The sequence below is a fragment of the Rhinolophus sinicus genome, chromosome 8 (assembly GCF_057876585.1).
Source record: "Rhinolophus sinicus isolate RSI-liver-muscle chromosome 8, RSI-T2T, whole genome shotgun sequence".
NCBI classification, from domain to species: Eukaryota; Metazoa; Chordata; class Mammalia; order Chiroptera; family Rhinolophidae; genus Rhinolophus; species Rhinolophus sinicus.
The window spans coordinates 53,491,076-53,507,929 of NC_142508.1; the positions used below are offsets into that span (position 1 = coordinate 53,491,076).

The 16,854-nt window shown below is 45.7% G+C and overlaps 1 protein-coding gene across 1 annotated transcript in view; it reads right to left on the reverse strand.

The window, feature by feature from the left end:
• The window catches only part of CDH13 (cadherin 13), a 985,128-nt gene that overhangs the window by 74,823 nt on the left and 893,451 nt on the right, over nt 1–16,854 (reverse strand). Inside the window, exon 10 of the mRNA XM_019743731.3 lies at nt 15,124–15,377. Coding sequence (XP_019599290.3) covers nt 15,124–15,377 — 254 coding nt within the window. The remainder of the gene's footprint in view (nt 1–15,123; nt 15,378–16,854) is intronic.

Consider the following 16,854-nt stretch of genomic DNA (forward strand, 5'->3'; position numbering starts at 1 on the left):
ATTATTTAAAAGTCTAGTTGTTTTTTGTTTTTGTTTTTTTAACTCATAGATTTCCCTTCCTTTTCTTTGGAGCCCCGCTATGGATTCCCATGGGTGAGGGAGGTTACAGTTTACCGAGCGTTTCTAACTCTTGCAGAAAGGGGATGTACCTTCGCCTAGTCGACAAGGATGCAGGCTCATGTCTGGTGCAGAGGAGCGCCACTGTCACCCTTGCTCCTGAGCCACAGAGGCACAAAACGTTTCTGATCCCACCCTTCAAATGTGCAGAGAAAGGGCCCCAAAGTGGAAAAGTGGCTTCCACAGTGCTGTGCTGGGTCATATCAGAGCCAGATGGATGAAACGGAAAAAGCAGTAACACTGATCCTATTTTACTTAAAAATCTTGATAGTTTATCATGAATTTTTTCATCAATTTTGATTTAAAAAAAATATTGTATTAAAAGATGACCTAACTCGACGGCCGGGTTTTCGGCACTCCCTGAAAGTATGTGCCGAGGAGTGCACCTCACTCATCTCACCCATCTCACCTGAGTCCCAAGCCCACACAAGAGGTCTGGGGGAAGTGCTTCTTCTCTGCTTTGCGAGTCTGCCCAGGGCCTGACCCTCCTCCTCCAAAAGCCACATCTCCTGCTCTGTCCTTCCCTACCCTTGGTGTCAGTGAAGGTGGACCTGGCCTCTGCCCCAGGCCACCTGTGCTGGTTCTGAGACACACACACTCTCCGTGCACTAACTGAATGTGCAATTGTCCCTAACGTCACAAGCACCCATCCCCATTGAGAGCTGCCAGGGACAGCTAGTGGTGGCCGGAAAGTCTTCCACAGAGTCGCCATGGGCGCCGTGGAGAACTCAGATCGGTGGAGCGGGTTTGTCGTGGACAATCATCATTTCTGTCTGCTGCTCTTCCTTCATCGTTCCTCAGAGCATCCTCGTCTTCCTTTTGGACAAACCCCTGCTTTGTGTCATGTGGGTGACGGGAGGGAGTCCCCACTCCTGTTCGTGCCTGGATGCAGCAGGAGTAGGTATTGGATATGCTACTTCGCTCCAGCAAACTGGGCACTATTTCAGTGAGTGACGTGTGTGTGTGTGTGTACGTGTGTGTGTGTGTGTGTTGTGAGGGGTTGGTGTGAAGCCCACACTCATGGCATGGGACGTGTAACACGACAACCAGGCTATTCCCTGTGCACTAGTCCCTGTTCTTTCCCCTCTTGAGTTCTATTTGGTGGCCACCCATTTTTTCTCAGCATCTCCTCTGATCTCCTGTCTATTCTGTGATCTCCAGTATCAATCTAGTAAATTCTTGTTCTACTTCACTTAATGTAGCTGGTGATGGTTTCTGTTGCTTGCAGCCATGCAATTGGATTGATGTTGTACTAGAAATAATTAGAGGTTCTGAATTGTACATTTCTCTTATGCTCACAGGTAATGGTCTCCTTTGCTTCATCTCAGTTCAAACATTCAACCAGATCCTAACCTTGCTTGGGTGACAGTCTCTGCAAGGCATGGAGCTATTTGCATGGCACCACATGCTTTACAGAGCATCTTAAAATATTGATAAATTTAATCCTGATGCCCAAACGAGAAACATTTACTAGCAGAAAATATGACTACATTATACGTACATTCCAGAAAGACTGCAAAATCCAGCATGCCTGTCCACCAAAAAGCCAAGCTGCAAACCTTCAAAATCAGTTGTTTGAATCTTATCGATGATCATGGTTTACCAAGCATCCATTTGCTCTGTCACCCCTGAGTACTTGCTTGCAGGCAAGCACACGACACATGACAAAACGTACTATTCAGGAACTTCTACCTGCTCCCTTCAGTTTTCCCGGGAATGGGGAAGAGACTGTCCTCAGGAGGTTTTAGCTGTGAAGATCCCTTGGGCTGGCTTGTGGACCAACCCCCAGCAGGGATCTCTAGGAGCAAAGGTGGAAACCTATCATCACTCTTGGGAGCTGTGACGAACTTCCGGTAACATTCTTAATGAGTGTTTCCATAGACTTCCTTTCCTGTAAGTCCATAAAGCAGGAAAAGCACAGACGATAGGAAAAATAGTACTTTCATTCTCTAAGAGCCGCTTTTAGAGAATGGCTACAATTTCTTTGCTAAGAATGATAATCCAAGCACTGTACCTGCCTCACCCAGTTTATCCTTCACAGCGACTCTATAACCTAGGTTATTTCACCCCTTTAACAAGAGGGGAAACTGAGGCACAGAGCAATTCAATGTTTGCCCAAGGTTACATATCTGGAAAATGAATGAGTGGGGATTTGTGCTCAGGAAGTCTGGCACTCGACTGGCAGGGAGAGCCACTGGGTTGTGCTACTTCCCTTTTCAAGGCCACATGAGAGCAGGGGCCTGTCCCTTTCCAATGCAGCCCTCTGGGGGCAGGTTCTGGAGACAAAACTGAGTCTCTGATGGAATGAACAGTCAAGATCTGTTTCTTTTGCATCCATCAAGAACATACGTCTTTCAAGGTTGAGATTTTCTAACCTACAATAAGTTTGGCAGTGTGAGGAAGTGAGTGTATGAGGGAAAATTGTTCTCTCTAAGGCAACCATACAAATATGTGGCACAGGGAAGGGGGCATGAAAGAATTAAACGGAAAACACCCTGTGACAGAGGCAGCCAGTGAAAACGTTTAGCGCGGTCAACCGTGCAAGAGGTGGATGTCCAGCAGGAAAAGCCATCCCTGTCAGATGACAGTAGAAAGAGCTTCTGGGCTGCAGGAAAGAGCACACCTTGAACATGCATCCCAGGGCTTCCTGCAACTTCTAGACCAGGCAGCTCTATCCAAACCACCTCCCTGTGGCCTAATAGTCATCCGGGTAGCAGAAACTTTTGCTTTGGAATTCAGTGGCGAAAGGTGTCCTAGATTTCAGGACTACCGGCTGAAATCAGAACTAGAATGGACAATTTTATGCTGAGAAGTGGAAATGCGGTAAAGCTATCGGGCCGTTTGTGATCGTCCACTGAGGGCTGAGCTTCTCTGGCTTTGGTTTCGGGAGGCAGGAGAGTAGCCAGGTGAAGAGGTCTGTGTCGCGACTGGATTTCCTGCATGTGAATCCGTGTGACCTTGGGCAAGTTGTTCCGGCATCTCCTTCCCTTATCATCCTCACCTGTGACACAGGGTCACGGTAGCACCTCCCTTACAGGGTTGTTGTGAAATGAGAGGCGATTACACCTAGGAGGCTTAGAGAAGAGTGTCTGCGACAAAGTAAATGGCAGCTACTCTGTCGTGACGGTGGAACATCACTGCAGCTCCACAGAGGCTGACTTAGCATGACTGTGTCAGGGAAGTGGGCTGGGGGAGGAGGCAGACCAGGCTGATGGCAGAAGAGGAGGAGATGGACAGAGCCAGGCCAACCTAGGGCAGGTCAGCTCCTGGCGGAGTGTCCACTCCACCCTGGGGCCCGGAAAGCAGTGCCTGTATAGCCTCTGGATCTGCTGCTTTGCGGCCTGGCTGCCCAGTGCGGAGGACGTGCTGTGTTTAACTGCTGGCTCAGTGATTCTCAGGAAACAGCCCCTCGTGTAGGACATGCCAGGCAGAGCTGCTCCTCCTTGGGACGCGGGCGTGTCCCGGGGCATCACCCTGGGCCTCCTTTCTTCTCTACCTTCACTCACCTCTTTGAGGATCTCAAAGGCTCAGGGATCGACATTCCATCTGAAGGACACCAGTCTACTGTCGCTACCCCAGACTCTCCCTGCTGTTGACACAGGTCACCGGCTCCCTACCTCCGTCACAAATTCAGCATGATCAACACCGAGTTCCTGATATTCCCCTTCGCCAAGTCACTTCTCTAGTGAGCTTGCTTGTTTCAGAACTGGGCCACCCTGTTCTTCCCGGTGTGTAGGGCAGAAGCCTTGGAGGCAACCGTTACTTCTCTCTCTCTCTCTCTCTCTCTCTCCCTCTCTCTCTCTCTCTCACACACACACACACACACACACACAATTGGTTAGCAAATCCCCTTTGCCATGACCTTCCAAGCATAGCCAGCATCTGTCTGCTTCTCACTGCTTGCACTTTCCCACCCAAGTCCAAAGTCAAACCCATGGCCCCTCTTAGCTGGATTACTGCAGCACCCTCCCCACTGGTCTGCTGTCTCCCTTCCCCTTAACCCCTCCCCACCTACTCTAAAACCACCAGAGTGCTTATCCTCCTGTCTTATTCAGAGTAAGTGTTACCCCTACCACAATAACCTCCAGGCACACTCACCTACCTCCTTCATCTCACAGCCCTGGACACGCTGCCTCAGAGCCTCTGCACTTGTTATTTCTCCTGTGTGGACGCCTCTTCCCCACAGAGCTGCATGGCTCACCCCTCGCTTCCTTCAGTTCTTTACTGAAATGCCATGTCACCAGCGAAGCCTTTCCTGGCCCACTACCTGGGGTTATGGGTCCTCCCCCCCTTCTCTGCTTTATTCTCTTTCATCCTACCGATCACTCGATACATACTGTTTATTTCATTTACTTATTTTCTTGCTTGTTCTCTCTCCTCCACTGGAATGTAATCTCCATGATGACAGATATTTTTCACTGTTTCTGCTGTTGCTGTATCCCCAATGACTAGAAAAGGGCCTGGCATATTATAGGTGTTCATTAAACATTGGTGGAATGAAAGAACGATTCAGTGATTAAAGAGGTGGCTCACACAATCCTAAGCCTGGTCCAAACCCAGAAGCCCCATTTCACTTGTGCAGCCCTCACACAGGGATCCAAGGCTGTGTATATAAGGTCTCACGGTGAAATTCCTGCCAACACCTTAGCCTAGAGAAGGAACTCCCCGAGTTAAGCATATGTAGGAGAACTCTAGTTTACAGTCACATCACTTGAAAATACAAGCTTTGAGATTCATCTGAAAAGCAAACTGGGAGCAGATGATGAAATGCATTTCTTGAATTAATTACGTGACTCACTGACTGCAGTGCTATTACCTGTGTTCATGCTAAAGCTGTGATGAGCCCTTCATGAGACCCTAAGGTGAGTGTGTTGGCTGCCTGGTACTGGTGATTGACAGACAGACTGGGATAAAAAAAGTTAATCAGCTATTTTCCCTATCTGACTGACTTTTATTGCAACTATGAAATATGTGGCTTTCTCAATCAATGCTATAATTGGTTGCTCCCGCAGCAACCCTATTTCAAATGCCTTTATTAAAAAAATGAAAACAACAACAACAACATAAAAACAACAGCTAAGCAGATTTAACAGCTTAGAAAACATTGGACAAGAAACAATATTAACATTTGTCAATGTTTTCTATATTAGTTCTGAGAATTAATTTCTCAGGCAGATAAGAATGACCATCATAATTATATTCAAATACAACCAATTTGAAACCACGCTTTCAATAATGAAAGTCTGGCCTATGGCAAATTTATAACAACATATGTAATCGAAGGTTAAAAAGGTGGTTGAATTGTAAAACAACCTTTCAACTGTTTATTCAAATGGTCAGCTGTTTTATAATAACCAAATCGAACAGCTCTAATTGAGGTTAATAATGAAAATCTTCCATCTCTGGATCATTATAAAAGCCAGAATTCTATTTTTAAAGATGTTAAAGCTTTAAAGATTCAGTTGTTTAATTTATGAGGCCTTGTTTCCTACCGGCATCTTCAAAAAAGAAAATCTGACCACTAAAAATAAGGGTCAGCTGTGCTAATATATTTGCATAAATAATTAAAAATTCTAGAGCAGAGTAGGCAATAAAATGTATTACCACCATAAACTTCCAATGGAAGAACATCACTTTAATTAAAAATTACAAAGGCGCAACTGTGAATAATTCATTTGTATTTCAAGCTCTGTGTTTGTTGACTTAAGAAATAAATAACTCATTCAAAAAACAAACCAAAACTAGAAATGACCTCACCCCAAGTACTGTTACTGAGGTCAGTAACCACATTTAATTAAGATGAGATGTTAATAATATATTTTAGTAGACAGAGGCTCCTTTCTTAATTTCCCCAGGTAGAAGTGTTATTATTTGGCCTTTAACTTCTAATTAAAATTTAAAAGGTGGGAGTCACCCCAAATTAAACTCTTAAATCTGTTTTTGAAATCTCTTTTTTTAAACAGGAGTTTGAAACCCCCTTTTTTCCTTCCAATCAATGGTAAGCTACTCTGCCTCTATGAGTCTGTTTCTGTTTTGTCTAACCAATACGCTGTACACCTGAAACTAATGTAAAATAATATTAAATGTCAACTATAATTAAAAACATAGTCACGGGGATATAAAGTAGAGCATAGGGAATACAGTCAATAAGATTGCAATAACCATGTACAGTGTCAGATGGGTAGTAGACTTGTTGGCGTTAGCACTTTGTGAGGTATGTGTCTAATCACTGTTGTTTTGTACAGCTGAAACTAATAAAAAAATTTATGCCAATAAAAGAAAAATGGCAAGCTACATTTCGAATCTCTGTTTCTGAGAATGCCAGTGCTGACAAAGTCCGAATTTTCAAGGGAACTGATTTTCGCCATCTACTTCTCGAGGTCTTAGAAGATACAGAATAAAATGTTCCATAGCCAGCCGATGATTTTGCTTGATTTCCCATCATTTTTTTGTGTGATTTCCTTTGAATGGGCTGCAATATTAGATTAAACAAGGCGTTAAAGAAAGGGCTTGATGACTCATAGGAAGACCAGCAAAAACTGAAATTGGGCATTTTTAACTAATCTTTTGGGATTGAATTTTCATCACTGCACATTGCATTCTGTACTAGTTTGAGCCCAGGAGTGAATTCTACCAGAGCCCAAAAGCCTCCACGTCCAAGGAGGAGGAGAGGGAAATGACATTAAAAAACCCCAAAGAAATCAGGACAAAGTAGGTTGCAGTCATCAGAGAGATGGGGATCTAATTTGGACCTGATTCAGATATTCTGTGTTCAAAGAATAGGCTCAATTTGGATCAAGGCTTTGGAAGAAGAGCCGGCTGACCGCACATGGCTCTTTAATGTAAATGTCATGGACCTGGGAAGTCCAGTGAGAGGTCTGTCTCCTGCTCAGGCCTCCCTCCTGGAATTTAAAACAGGGACATGTGTGAATGTTTTTGTGGTTGGTAAACATTAGTCAATGTTTGAAGATGAAAAATAATAGCAATAACAATAAACTATGTCTACTTATGCACAAACATGTTTGCACCCAGACACCCCCAACCCAGCTGCCTTTAATCCATATATCCCTGGGCTGGGGCCGTTGTAAGACCTCCAAGCCTCTAAGAATTTTCTCTATGGTGGCCTCATCCCAAGTCACATCAAACATACCGAAATGTACCCACATTGCAAATACATTTTTTTTTTTCCTGTAAAATTTTTGAAATGATTTTTATACTTTTGCTTTTGAAATCATTTGGCTACCAGGAATATTTCATTAATAATTCCCTGTGATTTCTCTAGTACATATTCAGACATTCTTGGGAGGTAAGATCTCCCAAGGGTTTATGAGTGGAAAGACCTTTCTGCAAATGTCAAATTTAACCTGCTGCAGTTGTCACGGTGCTATCGACACTCGATATTTATTCATTTCAATTTTGCTGTTTTCAAATTTGGGAGACAATAGATTATGTGGTCAGGTCCCTGACATTTCTGTGGGCCCCTGGAGAGTCTGAAGGTCTTGGTGCTGGGCCTAAAATGTTTCCTTAATTAAATGGTACGGATGAGGCTCTGGTGCTTTATCAGGGCTGGAGGTAAATGTGACCGTTACTCTTATAGGGCCTGAAATGCAGCGGGAAGATGGACACATAAGTCAGGAATAACAGTAGAGTGTTATGAGGGTTATTCCAGGTGTTCAGAAAGCTCTGGGAGCACAGCCTGAGGTCAGGGTATACTCCCTACGGAGGTGATGCTTAAACCAGCATGGGAAGGCTAGCCAGGGGTGGGACAGTGGTGGCGAATGAAGCACAGGAGTTGTCCTTGTAGCCTCTGCACACCTCACTCGCATGGTTTCCTTCCAGAAACTGAGGCTCAGAGGGTTTACGCTTTCCTCATCAGCAAGAAGCCAGACTGGTAATTTCTCATTCGCAGGGTGGTTGTCAGCAGTAAATGGCTTTGGCAGCAGAGCTTTGGCAAACTTTTAGATAAAAATGTTAGGCGTTTTAGTCTAGTACCAGCAATATCATTATCTTCATTCTCAAAGCATGTGTCTGCAGGGGATTGTGGACATCTTTATCTAGTTTGGTCTGGACCCAGTTCCCAGGAGGCAGGGGCCTGCACAAAGCCATGGGGATAGTGGGGTTTCTGGCGAATTCAGGGATCTGGTGACAAATGCTTGGAAATACGCAATTTCTGTTGCTTGGCTCTTTCTCCCCTGCTGAGGACCCCTGGTTCTTACTTCCCAAGGAAACAATTTATGTCCTTCCTTTCTCCCTGCCCCTTCCTTCCTTCCTCTCTCCTTTCTTTTTCCTGGGAACATCATCATTTGCAAGGTATGCTCTTGCTGTTCTGATTATAAGCTCCCTGGAGGCTGGAGGCAGAGACCGTTTCTTTCACAAGTGAATACACACAGCCTAGCACTGTCAGGCCCATAGTGGGCTTTAAATAAATACCATTTACACAAGGAACGGACAGGTATAATCCTTGCGCTTTCCTCAAGCAAGTTGTCTTTAGCAACACAATTACTAATTTGATGGCGTAAAAATCTAATATCATGGCATGTTTTCATCTTTTAATATTTACCGGTATTTTTTTTATTACATAGAAAAGTTCAATCCTCAAAGGTGCCCATGGCAGAAACTTCTAGTTCACTTGAAATATCCACTCTTCTTTTCTTCCTTAGTAAGGAATCCCAATTTTAAAAGCTGGTTGCTCTCCAGCTATAGGACCATACTTCCCAGTATCCCTTGCAGCTCAGTATGGCCATGTGACTGATTTTTGGCCAATGAGATGTGGTTGGCTTCCAGGGAGTCTCCTTAAAAGAAAGGAGTCACCCTGTCTCCCTCGCCCTTTTCCCATCCTGCCATCGGGAATGCAGATGAGAAGGCTGGCACACTAACACCATGAGGCACCATGAGGAGGAGGGCTGCAGCCTAGAGGTGGTAGGAACGGTGAGCAGGAAGGTGGCTGGGCCCCTGACAGTTTGGGAACAAGTCCTGGACTGCCCTGCCTACTCTAGACTTATTTTTATGTGACAAAAAATAAACTTCTCTCTTCTCTGAGCCACCATCATTTTGAATTTTCCTCTTGTATTTATTCAAACTTAGTTTGCACAGATGCAGTGTTGCTCAACATATACTTGCGGGGCTCCCTTGAAGAATGATCCTTCCCCCCCAAAAAATTATATATATATGATACATATGATTTTATATATATGATTATATATATATATATATATATATATATATATATATATACACACACACACACACACACACACACACAGATATATATATATATATATATATATATATATATATATATATATATATATATATATATAATTTGACAGTGATAGGTAATTTTACGTGGGCAGGGACAATATTTTTCCTCAACACCTGTCTTATGTGTTCAATATGTAGGAAGAAGTGTCCGCTGCAGAGCTGTTTACTGCAGACCCTAGACAAGATGAGTTCTGCCTGAAAAATGTTCGGAATAGAAATTGCTACTTGGTTGCCTCAAAAGAAATCCCATGATTGTTAAGAGAATGAAATAAGTCCTCTCAGGCCATTCAAAATTATTGAGCTGCTGGGTGCATCCCCAAAGTAACCAAATCAAAGATGCAACGGTTAGTCCCTGTTACTCATTTTACTGTTGGAGAATGTTGAGCAAGTACAGTTATTTCCATTTTAGTATAATTATCATTGAGCTGCTCTTTCTGACAATAATTAGCGAACAAGTTCAGCTGCACAAGTCTGCTCCTTATTAGAGACACTACGTGTCACCGAGAAGTGCCTGGTTCCTGTCTCGTGTGTGCACGTAGGACAGGCTCTACCTGGAAGGTGGAATTGAGTCTTAGGTCATTATGTGTCGAGAGGATGGGGTGTGGGAACCAGCTCTGCTTTAGGACGACATGTCAATATTTACAGGACTTTGGAGCCGAGAACTTTCTAACCATGACATCAATCCGAATCATAAGGGAAAATACAGGTTTGATTGCCTAGGTATAAAAATAAAAACCCAAAGAACTCTTTATATGACAAAAAGTATTAACAATATCAATACTTTTGCTCAAAGTGTGTTCTGAAAATTCTTCACGATGCATTTAACAATTTATCTACAAGCATGCCCGCTGACCTTTTTCTTAAATAACTGCCAACAACTGGAAACAAAATATCCAACAATAAGGGAATGAATAAATTAACGAGTACATCCATGTACTACAGTAATAGAATACTATCCAGCGATGAAAAATAATTGCTATTTCTTGATATGGAAAGCTATTCACCATACACTGGGAAGTAAAAATAGCAGGTTCCAAAACCAGGTGCATGCTGGGAGCTAGTTTTGTAATAAATAAGAGAAGTACTCAGACGTGTGATTGATGGAGATATACCCAAGTTGTTAAAAGGGGATTTTTGTTGGGTGGGATGATTACAGATTTTTCATTATCTTTTTCATTCTTAACTGCCTTTTCGAAAATTTCCTCCATGAACTATGTTAACTCTATAATAAGGATAAGAAGATACAAGTTATTGAAAAGAAGAATTTCATCTGTCACTAGACCACTGCTGTCCGTTTTGATTTGGCTAAGAGCAGAGTGCCATGAGCTTTGCAACACGTTCTAATCACCCAGGATTTTTAGTGAGAATATTCACTCTGATGCCTGGACACCTCCTGTCTTTGGCGTTACAGGCTTCTCCGAGATCAAGGCGCCTTTCGTTGATGATAATGTTCCCTGGTGAGATAAAAGAGTGCCTAACACGGCCAGCGGTGGAATTGTTGTGCCTGAGATGTGCTTTTCATCAGAGAAGACAGAACTTGGGCCAGGACCAGGAATTAGTTAGAAGTAAATTCCTAAGTGTTGTGGGGGTTGGGGGTGGTGAGGAGGTTTCCCGTTTTAGACCCGAATCAGGCTGGTCAGGTGAAGCGTTTCCCACTGACCTGAAAAGCCCTGAGTGTCTGGTTACTCATTTGAGATGAAATGAGGTTATCGGAGCTGAGTCACAGAGAATCTTAGAATGAGAGAGAGAGAGAGACAGACAGAAAGAGAAAGGAGGAGGAAGAAAAAGGGGCAGGGAAGAGAGAAAGGAGGAAAAGAAAGAGAAGAAGGGAGAGGAAGGAGAAGAGGAAGCAGCAGAGAGAAGAGGAGAGGATTGGGACGAGGGAAGGAGAGAAAGGGAGAGAGGACGAGAGAACAAGACAGAGACAGAGAAGAACAGATGGCCAAGAGACAGAGAGAAAGGTGGACATAGAAGGAGGGGACGACGCCAATAGAGACAGAGCCGGAGGGAGACAGGGCAGAGGGAGACAGATACAGAGAAAGAGACAGAAGAAATGGAGAACAAAGGATATATCCCGAGAAGCAGGCACAAACAGAGGGAGACAGAGAGAGGAAGACTCGTGGACACACAGAATCACACACACACACACACACACACACACACACACACAGGGACACTCCCAATAACCTGCATGACCCTGGAGCCCAACGCAGTGCCACTGCGGGGAGTCAAGCCCTGCAGGGGAAGATGGCTGGGACAGCATCTTTTTGTGTGTGCCTCTGTCAACTAAACTCACAGCTCTCCTTGAGACAACAATAAGAGTCCTCAGGGTACAGTTCTTACAGTTCTTCCCTCTTTCAATGCTTGCTCCCCGAATAATTATTAATACAGCAACAATAACACCACCACTCACAAGGCCATGAGGTCTGTCTGAGAATTCTGGGGAGCCAAGCTCCGATGATTAGAAAACTGCATCCGAGCCTGGCCCCTCCCTGCAGCCTTGCTCACCCTCTGCACACACAGCCCCCCAGGGACAGCGCTTCTCAGTGTACAGGATGAAAGGCTGCAAATAATTAACGGGCTGAGCCCTTTTTCCCAGGAGAGTTCCTGTAACAGTAAATAGCTCAGCCTGTCAGTGATGTTATCCCCGTCTTTGATGAGCTCAGAACCAGCGCCGGGAGGGGAAGGAGGGAGGGGAGGGGAGGAGAGACAGGAAGGGAGGGGAGGTCCAGTCAGTGCCAAGTTGAAAAAGGGTCACTGCTGGAAAAGTCTGTATCCCAGTAGGAAGGAATGTGTCTGAGGAGTCAGGCCAGGAAGAGAAATGTGTGCTCCATACCCCCAACACAAGTACGTACTTTGCTTCAAGGCTGGAAAAGGGCTTTGTTCAGGCACTGCTCAGTCAGACCAACTCATAAATGCTAGAACTCTGAGGCATACCAGCTGCAGACGAATATTCAACTATAGTTCATGAAGGCATTCACAAAATTGCACTTGGTCGCAGTGGCTCTTGGGGGTTCCTGATGACTTAGCATCCATTCCCATCTTCTAGGAAGAGCCTCCTGTATTCCTATGGAAAACCACCCCTCCAGGTTGTCCTGTTTAGAGGCTGGGTGGAAGGTGGGCTCACGTACCAGGACTAGCCCATGGGCACATTCCACCCCCTTGCTGTGCTGTTTGGTTCAGAGAAAAGTCTGTGTCCCAGGGGGCTCAGAGAGACCCAGACCTGGCCATTGGGTTAGTACTACTGACTGGGAAGGATCTCTTTCTGCTGCTGAGGCCTGTGTGGTGGGCAGTCTCACCCCTCCACAGCCATCCCGATATGGCTGAGGATAAACCCACCCCAGGGGAGAGCAGAGCCAAGAGGCGGAGAAAGAATATATTCTGAGCACCTGAATTCTCCCACTGGAAGCCCTAGTCCCCATAGACTTTTATCAGTCACTCTGAGATGGGTTCTGGCAACTTGTACCTGAGGGTCACCCCTGCAGAGACCAACTGCAGAAACATGAAGCTCTTCAGAGCTTTCTACATTCCTGCTTTTTACCACAAGTCTCACCTCAGGTAATGTACAGATTGTTTCTCTGACATTTTCTCACACAGTGGGTGCCTCTGACGTGCCACCTGTGCTAAAATGGGGAACCCTTGTACCCCAGTTTCAGTTAACTGGGTCTTTGTTCTCCGTGGCTCAAATCCCTCAGTGTTTTGGCTCTCACCGGTCACCGCACCCCTCCAGGCTGGAATCCCGCCCCCTGACTCAGTTCGCTGGGCCTGCTTTCTGTGGCCTGTCGCTAGCATCACAGTACATTGCCAGACACCATTTCCTTCCCCCGTCTCGATTGGCTGCCCACTGTGGTGAGCAGCCAGCCGCATCTAGGAACATCATCTCTGTTCAATGTCAACGGGCTCGTGACTCCAGCTCAGGCAAAGCAGACTCCCCCCAGGGCTGAGTGACACAGAATGGAAAAGGGCCGGAGGTGGTTCCTTCTCCTGTGAGACCCTGACATGCCGGCTGTCAGTTCCGTTACCTCGAGACTCACCCATGTCCTAATTCCTGTGCAATCTTGGGTTCTAAACATGTTCTTCTATAAGCTATCTGTAGACTCTTCCAACAAACTTCTTCCTTTGCCTAAGTCAGCCAGAGCTGGTCTTAAACAAACAACCCCGACAGACCCACATCTCCCGCAGTCTGTCCCATCTTAGTGGGACGTCTAGTCCCAGACACTTGCATCTGCCGTTTCCCCATTACATTAACCCTTTCATGCCTGGCATCCCAAGTCATGCAGCAATGGCTGTCTCAGGTTTAGCAATATCAGCGCCATTTAAAGTCATTTTCTCTCTCTTCTACCTCCTATTGTAGAAGTAAAAAATGACAGTTAAGCTCCCCTAAAGACACCCAAAATTTGTCCAACTGCCATACAGTTTGTTAAGCTACAGGTTTCCCCATCTAAATACTTAAGGAAAGCTTTCTCTTTGATGTTTAAATTGCATGTTTCCTTGGCCAGGTACCAAGCTGGAAAAGGAAAACAAAACAAAGCAAAACAAAAAAAAAGAAAAAAAGAAAAAAGAAAAAAAAAGAAAGGAGAAATGGAAAAACAAAGATTGGCTATTTCAAATTCACATTATTATAGGATGTGGTATTATTTCGCACCGTTATCTAGTTCATCTGGCATTTCAGCAAGTTTTGTTGTAAAAATAATTCCCTGTTTGGGACTGAACACGAATTCCACTGTTTTTCTGCCAGCTTGCTCCACGGGAAAGGGGCTGACGTGCAAACTGTGAAACATTGTCAGGTGTTTCAAATCACGAAACTAAGACACATGTTTATTAAAAGTGTGTCTAACACTTGATTATCTGTACCTCCGATGAGAAGAAGATTAGATTTTGGAAGAGAAAGATTAATAACTTTCTTTTGCGGAGATAAGCGCACATTTGGACCCGTACGCCGATGGTTTATCAGGGAGCAACGTACCAGCAAGGGCACCTTGTTTTTGCTAGCATTAGATGCACCGTGGGTAATGATCATTTAATCTAATCTCTTTATGAAAATACTTTCTTTCTAAGCACTGGACAGAGCTAAAGAAAGGAAGACAAAAATTTTAAAGACTTCTTTTGGCCTGCCATTCATCAGTCAGAAACCCAATCCCGGCGGTCCATTTCTAAACACCAGGCAATGTCTGCCCCATTCCCTTCTGACAGTTCAGAGTCCATAGCACATAGCAGAGAGTACGACCTTTGCAGATTGTCTTGCTTCCATCCTGATTCCTTTGTTACTAAGTTGGGCAGCCTTGAGTAAGTTACTGAACATCTCTGTTCATAAAACCCTTATCTGTCCATGGAGTCAGCCAACGCTTTTCTCATAAAGTTGTGGTACCAATCCAGTGTCTGAGATGCAGGAGGCCATGTACGGTGGCTCCTTTCTCTCTCCCTTTGGGGACTGTGCTTGGTGCTGGCAGACCCCTCTGGTCATCTGGGAACAAAGAAAGCCCTGAAGCCACTCTCCTCCAGGACTGGTGTGCTGCCGGGAATCAGGTGCAAGGGCAGTGTCCCCACCTTAGCAAGCCCAGTGCCCTGGAGCCATTAGCCACCAGCTCTCCATTGTGACGCGTACTTTCAACTCACCCAGCTCATTCACAAATTTAATCGAATGGTAGTTTGCTCCTGCCAACCAACCCTTGCAACTGGGAAAGAAAAGCAATCTGTGCCTGCCCCTCCCCCGCCCCGTCTGTGGCTACGGAGCCGCTCACCCACCTGATGGTTTGATGTTGCAGCGTGTCCGGGTCCGTGGCGTTCACTGTCAACAACACGCTGCCCACAGAGATGTTCTCCTGCCTGGTCACCATCATGGGGTCGGGGTAGAAAACCGGACCCTCGTTGACATCCAGGACGGTGATGTGGACGGTCGCCGTGGAGCTGGGGCCATAGGAGACGTCGGGTACTAGTGGGTCCTCGTTTTCCACTTTGATCAGCAGGGTGTGAAAGGCAGAAATCTCATAGTCCAGAGGCTGGAAAGCAGACAGAGAGGCTCAGCGTGTGTGTCTGCCACACAGCCCCTCAGACACTGCATGAGCAGTGATAGACGTCCAGGGATGGAGCCAGGGCTTGGGGGCTAAGTTTATTGCTTGTGGGCAATTTGGGGTCATTTTAAAAAACAAGAATATGAAACACACAGATCCATACTTAGGTGTGAAAGTTGTTGATTTTTTTTAGATTGAGAAAGAAATGACAACACATTCCATGAACCTCAGAGATCTGGGGGGGCCTCCCTTCTAAGATCTCTGTAAGTGACTCACTGGCAATGCTGACATGAAAAGGCTTCCCACCTCTAACCTGTAACTCCACAACTCTGACACTCGCGGAGGCTTGCGTGGATGGGAAACACTGAAGCCTCCCGTGAGCTTTGTCTGCTTCCCTGCCTCTGTTACCTCTGTTACCACGGGAGAATGGGAAAGGCAAACCCAGGTTCCACTGTTAATGTTTCCCCCTCACCCACCATGAGGTCTAAAGGCTGGGGTCTCTACAACACTTAGAGGGTCTCCTGGCACAGGTGTGCATTTTCCAGTATTGTGTCATGCAGGGAATAGGATTCGAGGGGCCGAGACACATGGTGTTAAGTCCCTGGGCCCTTTCCCACCTGAGGGCATTTGAAATGTGTGGGGCTCATTTTCAATTGTCATTATGACTCAGGGCCTCTCTGGAAATATACTGGACCAAGCTAGTGATATCAGACACACAGCCATGTCTGGGACAGTCCAACACAAGGGTGGGATGTCCCACCCTCAAGGCCAATGAGCAACCCCGATGAGACAACCAACTGCCTGTCATAACAAGTGGTGCTTCTACATGTGAGGCTGACTGGGCCCCGGCCCTCCGCCCCACCTTGGGCAGCTTTATTCATGCTGGGAAGTAATGCATTTAATAGGCGAAAGCACCATCTTCCCTCCCACATACGAGAGGGCTCAGGGTCAAGTCCTAGTAACTATAGGACCTATAGGACCACAGGCACGTTATCGCACCTTCCAGAGGCTCAGCATTCCCATCAATAAGGTCGCAGTACAAAGGACTGTTGTAAAGATTAGGGGAGACGATATGTGTTGCACATCATACGTGAGAGATTTATCCAGACTGATATAATAACAAGCTGTTAAGAGGATGAGGAAGAAGAATGTGGGATTGAAATAGCTGGGAGAGCCACTGCCCTCTGGCCTGGTTTTTCAGGTCTGTTCCCAGGCTGACGTTCCCTTAGCATAAGACGAGCTTCATAAGGGATCAAGCTGTGATCCAAGACAGGCGGGGAGAGAAGGAGAGAGGGAGTCACACAGCACCAGCCTGGCCTTTTCTGGAGAGCAGGATCTCTCTAATGTTTATTTCCATTTGCACAACACTGCGGGTAATAGTTCCAGTTGTACGATGCCCTGGGCCTGTCACCTGGAGCTGGTGAATCGTGGGTCTCTACTCCCTGTCCCTCCCGAGGCCTGCCCT